The sequence below is a fragment of the Paramisgurnus dabryanus genome, chromosome 5, assembly GCF_030506205.2.
Source record: "Paramisgurnus dabryanus chromosome 5, PD_genome_1.1, whole genome shotgun sequence".
NCBI classification, from domain to species: Eukaryota; Metazoa; Chordata; class Actinopteri; order Cypriniformes; family Cobitidae; genus Paramisgurnus; species Paramisgurnus dabryanus.
In genome coordinates, this window is record NC_133341.1 from 45,671,357 (window position 1) to 45,681,314 (window position 9,958).

Consider the following 9,958-nt stretch of genomic DNA (forward strand, 5'->3'; position numbering starts at 1 on the left):
GGTTTACTTAAATTTTTTGATGTTGAAACTTATTTCCTCAAAAATTTTGAGTACTCTGAAATTGTCGGTTTTACAGTGTACTCAGATTTCATACAATAACTTTAAGATTTACAAGTTCAATTTTAGTCAGCTCCACTGACAGCTAAATTCCATATACATAAATGTCTGGTCGAAAACCCTATTTTACAAAATTTAAAGAAGAAATAATGCACTATGTTGATTTAAATTTACCTTAAAAAAAAAACAGAAAACTTGTCAGATACAGGCATGTAACTATTTTCTTTTTTTATAACATTGCTCCCCCCTAGCACCAATGTCTTTATTTTCTCTTTTAAGTTATCTAATTTTGTGTTTTTTTTTTTTGTTTTTTTTTTTTGGACAGTACATTTGGATACACTGCTGTAGTCTGATTCCCCGTTATGGCAATTAAATCTGCAGAGCTGTGTTTGACTTCACGTGAGGATGCTAGAACCCACATGCTTATGACATCAAAGTACCGCGAGAGCGATTTGACATCAGCCTACTTAACATGATTTCTCCAATCGTTCTCGCGGTACTTTAAAATCATCCGCCTGTCGGCTATGAACTCTTCAGAAATCTTCCATGCGTATGCCTGCGCCTCCATTAATTAAATAGCGGCTACCAAATTATCATTTACTTCTCCCAGCGTGAGAAATACAAGGTGTGGCGTTTGAACCATGAAATGCGCGTGTCTCATGGCTAATGCGTGAGACTTGAGAGTACTGGCCCTTTAAGACCCTAGACGATAGAAGAAAACAAATCTCTCTCTCACTCTCTCTCTATCTCTCTCTCTCTCTCTCTCTCTCTCTCTCTCTCTCTCTCTCTCTCTCTCTCTCGCTCTCGCTCTCTCGCTCTCTCGCTCTCGCTCGCTCCCTCCCTCCCTCATTGGTCGCATTAATGCTGCAAGTTTCTTGTGTCAGATATGAAGGTTTCAAAGTTGCATCCTGCAGTCAGTCTCTGGTTAAAGTTCAGTTTACTGAAGATTTGTGCATCTGCTTGGAAAAATGGACATAAACTCGAGTGTTAACTGTGTTTTGTGACTTTAGTTTTTTTGTTGACTGAAGATCTTTCAAAGCGGGGTTCATCTAAACTTTAACAGATGGTTTAGTTTTAACACGCGCCGTTTAATACACTTTTCATCGTACTAGAACAATGAATTTTTAATTAATGTGTTTAATATTGTTTTTATTTGCGCCTGTTTTTCAACCCATGCACCCCGCTTCATCGTCTGAAAATCAGTTTAAATTCTCAAGTATCATCATACATTAATTTACCGCATATCATTTTTATCTATTCTCTAAATTGTATTCATGTAGCCTAATAGTTTTTATTTTATTTCGCATAGGTAAATTAATCTGCCATGCCATTTGTTGAATTCATCGCTGGGTGGATTTCAGGTAATTCTACAATTTGTTTCATTTGGTTTATGACCCTAAAATACTTTTTGCAAATAGATGTGAGATTTAAATACAAAGCATCTAAATCAGTAACAAAAAATGACATAGTCCAATCATAAGAGATTTTGCATTAGTACTTCTACTATGTTTTAGTCATAATTCATTACCATGGTATATATTAAGCTATAAAAGTACTCTTGTGATAAAGTTTCTCATTGTCCTATGATATCTATATTCTACATTGGAAAATGTTGAATGATTCATAAATGGTTAATATTGTTTGACCTCAGGTGCTGTAGGTTTGGTTGTTGGTCATCCATTAGACACAGTTAAGGTGGGTCATATAGACTGCACACATGTTAAAAAAAATACAACACTGACACTGAACCTGATATTATTTGCATCTTTGTTTGGGTTACAGGTTCGACTTCAGACTCAGTCTATATACAGTGGGATATATGACTGTGTGCTCAAGACATACACACATGAAGGGGTTAGTCTTTAAACACTACACTAATATAATATAAATGATGCTTATCTTTAATTTTAGCGACATCTAGAGGTCAGGTTGCAAATTGCAACCAATGGCTCAGTTCATAGCTCACCCCTCCCTTTTCGAAATGCAAAGAGAAGCTACGGTAGCCGCCACAAGACAAACGGAATGAACGATCGGATTTTAATTTCTCAACTGAACCTCGCGTCAGTCATATCATTGTCACCATGCGATCAGTTAATCTGGTCAGGACTTTGTAGTGTTTGTTCAGAGAAGATTTGTTACTTCCAGGTAGATACTCAGCTGTTACTCAGAGAAGATTGAGCTGCGGTGGGGTTAGTTCACCACAAGTCACAGCATCTAATGGAGACACCGCATAGGGATGGAGACAGAGCGGTAGATGTAATGCAACACATTTTAAACTACAGATAAGAAAAGAGCCATCAAAGTGCCCAGGTTAAGAAAAGAGAAAAGATGAGGAGAAAGAAGATAAAAGTATGTATACTGATATATATAATGAAGTAAAATATATTTTTTAATAATATTTAATAATATTATTTTTTTTTCTGTCCAACTAGCTTATATAACATTGGCTTCCCATTTAAAAGTTTTAGGATCACTTTCACTTATTAATATTTTCCACATATAATAGAAAATTCATTAAAACTGAAATAACAAAGAGCATAATGAAGTCAATACTACGACTGAAAACAATCCAAAATAAATCAAAACAGAAACTGTTATAAAAAAAACACTTTTTTATAATAGTTTATAAATCTATACAGGAATTGAATTTGTTAGTTTAGTGCAAGGTTTTATAGGTCTTATAGTTATTTAAGATAAGGTTAAGAAAAGCTTTACTTACTTTTATAAAATAATGTTTTTTAAAAAGATAAAACCACTGCTTATATATTTTCAAGTCTTATTATACATTAAATAATAGAAATTAAACATGACATTTTCAGAAATATAGTACTTTTTAAACTTTAAAATAGCTTTGCGGCCCCCCGATGAAATGTCTGTCTTAGAAATGGCCCCAAGCCAGTTTGAGTTTGAGACCCCTGTTTCAAGGTAATTAAAAACAATACAGTTTATTATGTAAGGTCTTTATACACCACAAAAAAATATAGTTGTGTATATTACATTGCATTTCTGTCAATAGACCCTACTAAAATTTACACACTGCACCTTTAACATTGTAGCCTATATGGTTAAATGTTATTGTTTGGTTGTACACAAAACGCTGCATATTGTTTAGGACAGATGTTTTTCCTTTCGAGTTTTAGATCTACATTCAAACAAATCACAAGTGCTTCAAAATGAATTCGGAGACACATTTCGTTTTTAAATGCCTTTAATTAAAATGTAATTTCTTTGTTTTGTGACAAAGTTATCAAAGTTATGTGCACCCCACATTGCAGTTCATCGTGGCTAGTTATTTTTTAACGTTTTAGTTATTAGCTCACTTATTTATAGTTCGGTTATTTGAGCCAGATCAGACTTTTACCTTTACTATCAGCAGTTCACTTACAGTAAAGTCAGCCGCATTTCACAACAAAGATGGAAATTTCTAAACTAAAGACCTCTGTAAAAAGTTGGTTGGCCATTTCATAATATATGGCGACAATTGAACAGTATAATAATAATAATAATTTGTAAACCACAATAACAGCAATTTCCTATCAAATACATGTTTATGGTTTAGATCTTTTCTTTGCTTCGTTCTTTAGTTTCATGGATTTTTTAAGGGTATGGCGTTTCCCGTCTTCTCCATCGCTGTGAGCAACGCTGTCTCTTTCGGTTCCTACAGTAATGCTTTGGGTTATCTCACCAAATCACATCACAGAACATCTCAGCCTCCGCTCACAGCCGTCTTCTTGGCCGGGTGCTTTTCAAGTGCAAGCCAGGTAAGTTTAGCTGGTGTTAGGCCACCAAAATGATAGTCATATTAAAATAACCTGAAATGTTTTGCTCCCAAACAGTTGCTGGTTGCAGCTCCGATAGATCTGGTGAAGGTGCGTTTGCAGAATCAGACAGAGAAGAGATCAGGTGTACATATGAAATACAGAGGTCCAATACACTGTGTAACTGTAATCTTAAGAGAAGACGGACTGAGAGGACTTTTCAGGGGATTCTGGGCTCTCGCACTACGAGATATACCATGTTTTGGACTTTACTTTCTCCCATACGAGTTAACATGCAGGATGCTGAGTGAGAAAGGGAAGCAGCCAGGTAACACATGAAATATAATGTTATGTAGAATAACAGGGGCCTTCAAACTCCTGAGCCAAACTTAAAGGTGCATTGTGTAACTTTTTAAAAGGATCTTTTGGCACAAATGCAATAACTATATTATCAGTGGTGTATAAAGACCTTATAAAATAAACCGTATTGTTTTATTATCTTAGAATAAGCCGTTTTTATCTTTATACACGCTGGTCCTCTTACATGTAAGTCACCGGCATGTAGCCCTATGTTTTTTCAATGACCAAAAATTAAACTCATCACATTACATAATATACATACTGACATGCATCAAACATCACATATAACAAAATGGATGTTGACTTTAAAAAGAGTAACTGAAAGGACTGCATATTACAAAAATATGCTGTTGGGCATCTAGGTATTAAAATTATTTTAATTTTGTATTTTCGGGCAAAATTAGGGCAAATTTTCTAATTAAAGATCATCATATCTGTTTTAACTAAATATCATTAGATTATTTTGTGATTTTCATATGCTGTTATTATTTTATTACACGGCTCGTTGGAATGCTTGATTCTGATTGGTCAATAACAACCGCTCAAAACTAACACACTATAACCTGGATGCAGCAAATTATTTTGACAGGTACAGTTTAATATTACACAAAAAGTAAATATTATTATGTCTTTTAATATGACATTAAATTTACTAATAATTAAATAGTGTGTTTTTGACATTTAAAGGTCTTTTTGTTCTTAAAACCCAAGGTTTTTCTTCACGGAGGGTCTGCATTTGTTAAAAATTAGCAAATAAAATAAATTCAAATCAACATTTAATGTTCCTTACCTTACTTATGAGGTAAATAGCTGTGTAATAAGCGGGATAATGTACAGACAGCCGGTTGTTATCGCAAAATAAGCCCCTTCAGTGTGTTATTTCTTCTTATATAATATAATTTAACAATTTGGACCTCTTGGCTGTGATAATAATAATTTGGTAACACTTTACTTGAAATGGTGTTCATAAGACAGACATGACACATTCATAATTATGACATGAAACGTATCATGAACATGAAGGCGAGTTTATGCACATTTATGACAACTGTCATAAAGGGCCCTATCTTGCACCCAGCGCAATTGTTTTTGTCAGTGACGCATGTATCATTCGTATTTTGCAACGGCGCACAGCGGGTTTTTCCCTCCACAGACGCACGTCGACAAATTAGGGAATGAACTTGCGCTCCCTGGGCGGTTCAGCGCAAAAAAAGAGGCGTGTTCCGGCGCAAACCATCCCTGATGCTATTTTGCAGTTTCAAAAAACAATTGCGCCACTGACCAGAAAAAAAAGTTTAAAGTCAGTGGCGCGTTGCGCGTTGTTCATTATGCTATTTTAAGGGCGCATTCTTGACCGTATAGCTTGCACAACGCGCATACACTTTGCATCTAATCTACACAGATGCAACAGTTATTTTTGCAAATCATAAATTGTTACACTAAAAAATATTAATACACGAGAAGATAAGGGGAATCATAGTGGTGAGCATTGTGGTGATAGTTTTTATTTATTGTGTGGCTGCGTTAAAAAATTCTCATGCAAATAACGATTAAAATATTTTCATAAGTTTGTTGTGTGGCTGTATTACGTTTATTTTATGTAAATAATAATTTAAATGTTTTCATAAGAAACCTTAATGTATATGAACTTGATTTGTTAGTCTACTTTGGGGTTGGACCTTGCTTGCGTTTCTTGGGTCCGATTTCAAAGCCCCCAAACCCTTTCAGCGGTGAGGGTGGACGCAGCGATGTCCTCTGCTGGCGTCAAGTCCTGAGGCAGATCCACCTCCCGTTACACGGCGTGCCCGATTTATGCTGGCAAGCGTGGGATTCCCCCGTGCAAGAACGTCGGTCTCCTCGGCTGTGAACCGCTCCTGGCGTGCGCCTGGTAAATCCGTCATAATAATAGCAACCCGCCATGGAACTTGCGCCCTTGCGTTTAAAGGGAATGTTGGATGACGTTCTGATTGGTTTATTTGACGTTACGCCCAAACCACACCTATGAATAATGAACCTACTTCAGACCAACCCCTTATTGATTTGCGCCCGGCGCAAGAGTTATTTCTCACGCCGGGAAAATAGCAACAGCGCCCAAGATCCGCCCACAAACTCACTTGCGCATTGCGCTTCGCACTTGCGTTTCAGATCGTTAAAATAGGGCCCTAAGTGTCATTTGTTCAATTATGTCATTTTTAATGCAAAGATGACATTGTTTGAATTGTCTTTGTTATAGCAACTTTACAGAAACCAATACATCATAACTTGTCATAAATCTGTCATAAACATGACATAGCAGAATAATTATCAAACTTTAGAAACCACCTAGCTTTATGGGTTAAAACTGTCATTTTAATGTTATTAAGTGTTAATAATATGTCAAATAATTTTAAATACCTTGACAAAATGCAACAGACACGTCAAAATATTATACTTAACTTTATGTATGTGCACAATACATAAAAAATAAACAACTAACAGAACTTGTTTTTCTTCACACAGAGGGTTCTGACATTTGCTGACATAGAAAAAAATCTAACAAAACAATTAATCAATTTAATTGAATCTAATTAATTTTACAGCAATATGGACCCAACATTGCATGGCTTAACCCATTATTGTTCTGTTTTCATTTAAGTTTAGGTGAATCAGTCTCCAAATGCAATAAAGTATAATTTTATCAATTTTAATTATTATTATTATTATTATTGAATGATGGGTTTTATTTGTTAAACACATGGAGGAAACTTAAAAAAAAACATTATGAACTTGAATATTCATGACGTTGTTTTAAAATTATACTTTACATATAACATATGTAATAAATAACACTTAATGACATTTAAATGACAAATTATATTTGTATCACTGTAGTTGAGGTCAAGAAAAATATTCACGATGCTGTTATAAAATTATAAGACAGAGTATTAACACTTAATGACATTTCAATAACAAATTCAATTTGAATCACTGGTAAAAAAAGTGGTCAGTTAAGTTGTCTTAGTAATGTCATGTTGTCATGACAAGTTATGATGTATTGGTTAATGCCAAGTTGTCATAACAAAGAATCTCAAACAATGCCATCTTTGCATTAAAAAGTGAATGAGACTTAAAGGGATAGTTCACCCAAAAATGAAAATGCTGTCATCATTTACTCACTCTCATGTAGTTACAAACCCACATAAATTTCTTTGTTCTGATATACATGAAGGAAGATATTTTGAGAAACGTTTGTAACCAAACCGTCTGTGAGCCCCATTTACTTTCATAGTAGGAATAAAAGGATACTATGGAAGTAAATGGGGTCCACGAATGGGTTGGTCCCCAAATGGGTGGGTTACAAACATTTCTCAAAATATCTTCCTTTGTGTTCATCAGAACAAAGACATTTATAAAGGATTGTAACTACATGAGAGTGAGTAAATGATGACAGCCTTTTCATTTTTGGGTGAACTATCCCTTTAATGACAGTTTTCATAAACGTGCATTAAATCTCATTATTACACGGCTCTCTGGAATGCTTGATTCTGATTGGTCAGTTGAGACATTTGCAGGTTCGTTCTTTTCAAATAATAACCGCTCCAAAATAATAACGCATAGCCGGACTACTTTCACGAGTAAAATCGCTCCGCGCCAATAAAGATCAATAAAGATTACTGTCTGTTTGGCGCCATCTTGTGACAAACACTCGACAACCACGACAAGACACAGAGAGCTGAGACTGAACTTGACAAAATAGAGCATGACAGCTACGAAGCCAACACACAAAAAAATACAGAATGGGCATTAAAACTTCTCAAAGACTGGCTAAAAGAGAAAAAATGGAGACAAGTATGACGCAGAGGATCTTAATAAGGTATTACGATCATTTTATGCATCTGTGCAAAGTTTCGCGGAAGGATAAAAATGTTAATTTAAAACAAATATGCCAATAAAATGTTTCAAATTCATATTCATGTCCAGTTTTTTTTCTTATGTGGCAAGTAGCCGTGTAATAAGCGGGATAATGTAGAGGCAGCCGGTAGTTATTGGGAATAAAGCCCCTTCAGTGTGATACAAGACCCTCCGCTTTGCATCGGGTCCTGATCACACTGTCGGGGCTTATTTCCCAATAACTACCGGCTGCCTCTACATTATCCCTTACTTCATGTTCATAGCACGTGTCATGTCATGATTATGAATGTGTCATGTCAGTCTTATGAACACCCCTTCAAGTAAAGCATTACCAATAATTTTCTTTAGTGTCCACTTCCAAATGTAAAGTAACTGTTATGTGTCCTGTAGGTACGTTTGCAGTATTAATGGGCGGTGGTGTTGCTGGTGTGGTTACATGGTCTTGTGCTACACCCATGGATGTGATGAAGGCCCGCCTGCAGATGTCAGGAGCTGGAGGTCGGGTGTACAACGGCGTCTTGCACTGCATTACTGTTAGTGTCCGTGAAGAGGGAATACGAGTCTTCTTCAAAGGGCTTCTTCTCAACAGCGTGAGAGCGTTTCCCGTCAACGCCGTGACCTTCCTCTGTTTTGAGATGATCGTGAGAACCATGACTGATTGAGTTAGGACTGAGTTAACATCTTTAGCAGGCTTGTGTTGAAATTGTTAAGTGGACGATCAATACGTTTTCCACATTCACAACCATTTCTTGAGGCACCAAGAGTTCTGCATGTCTTTTGTATGACAAGCTCAGGACATGGTCTTACTACTAATAGTATATGAAGAGTTTGGTTCCAAAACGAGATAACTCAATTAATATCAATCAAACTGCAGTTGGTTTGTTTTGATTTAAGCCTTCATAACTAAAAAAATACAGCTTAATGAAGTTTATTGAACTAAGTTTGGGAGGAGCATGGTCATGTGATCCATCCAATCAGCTCGAAGAGGTGCTTATAAATAGCAGTCCCTCACCTCTGTCCCATGACAGTTCTTGCAGAATCCCTCCTCCACCCCATCACCTCACTCTCATCTATGGGGGGGGGGGGGGTACTTTGAGTTTGGGCAAAAATTCCGAGCTCGGAACCCTCTCCTCGGATAGCATGCCAAATATGCTTTCTCTCATTTCCTATCTATTAAAGGGTAATGCAAACTTTTGAAGTAGCACAATAAAACTGTCATGCATTTTCAGGAACAGAACCCAGGTCAGGCTTAGATGGACACCAAAACACGGCCTGTCAATATACAATACAGCCGAGTTAGGGGACCGCCACAGCAAAGGGGGGCTGGGGAACTGAGAGAGGGAACGCCGCAGCGGAGACGGGGCTGGTGAGCCAAGAGGGGGTACGCCGCAGCGGAGGAGGGTCTGGGGAGCCGAGAGAGGGGACGCCACAGCGAAGGGGGAGTGGAACAGGTAACAAGCATTAAACAATAACAAGGTGATTTAAAAGGAGATGAAAGGGCGGAGTCAGGAGATGAAACGGGGAAGCACACAGCCCAAACAAAAGGCCATGTGCTACCACAAAATACATGGGGCTGTCATGACCCTTCCCTTAAGACTAAAGTAAAAAAAGGACAAGAGGGCAGAATCATGACAAAAACACAACAAAAACATGATAACATAGTAATAAAAAAAATCTTGTTTTGGAACCAAACTCTTCATATATATTTATTTTGTGACTAAGTGTTTTCTAAATCTAGAACATTCTGTGATATAATACGGAGTAAGGTCATGTCAAAGATTGAAATCAAACTTTGATGTTCCTTTCATCATTATATTATGAGACTTTAACCAGGATTTCACAGAGAGAATGACATGATTTTAATAATAATAAGCTATTACCTGTTGCTGGAT

General features: G+C 36.6%; 1 protein-coding gene across 1 annotated transcript; it reads left to right on the forward strand.

The window, feature by feature from the left end:
• The first annotated feature begins 1,212 nt into the window (after positions 1-1,212).
• LOC135774551 (solute carrier family 25 member 45) lies at positions 1,213-9,140 on the forward strand. Its single transcript, XM_065284677.1, has 6 exons — positions 1,213-1,418; positions 1,709-1,752; positions 1,840-1,911; positions 3,642-3,818; positions 3,894-4,143; positions 8,457-9,140. Exons 1-6 carry the CDS (start codon positions 1,382-1,384, stop codon positions 8,726-8,728), a joined length of 852 nt encoding a protein of 283 aa, XP_065140749.1. The 5' UTR covers positions 1,213-1,381; the 3' UTR covers positions 8,729-9,140.
• Positions 9,141-9,958: the final 818 nt, after the last annotated feature.

Bases quoted from the DNA above. Each gene is read 5' to 3' on its own strand.
- LOC135774551 (XM_065284677.1), top strand. From the start codon at position 1,382: ATGCCATTTGTTGAATTCATCGCTGGGTGGATTTCAG. The intron at 1,419-1,708 runs GTAATTCTACAA...GTTTGACCTCAG, and splicing joins CATCGCTGGGTGGATTTCAG to GTGCTGTAGGTTTGGTTGTT. The intron at 4,144-8,456 runs GTAACACATGAA...TGTGTCCTGTAG, and splicing joins TGAGAAAGGGAAGCAGCCAG to GTACGTTTGCAGTATTAATG.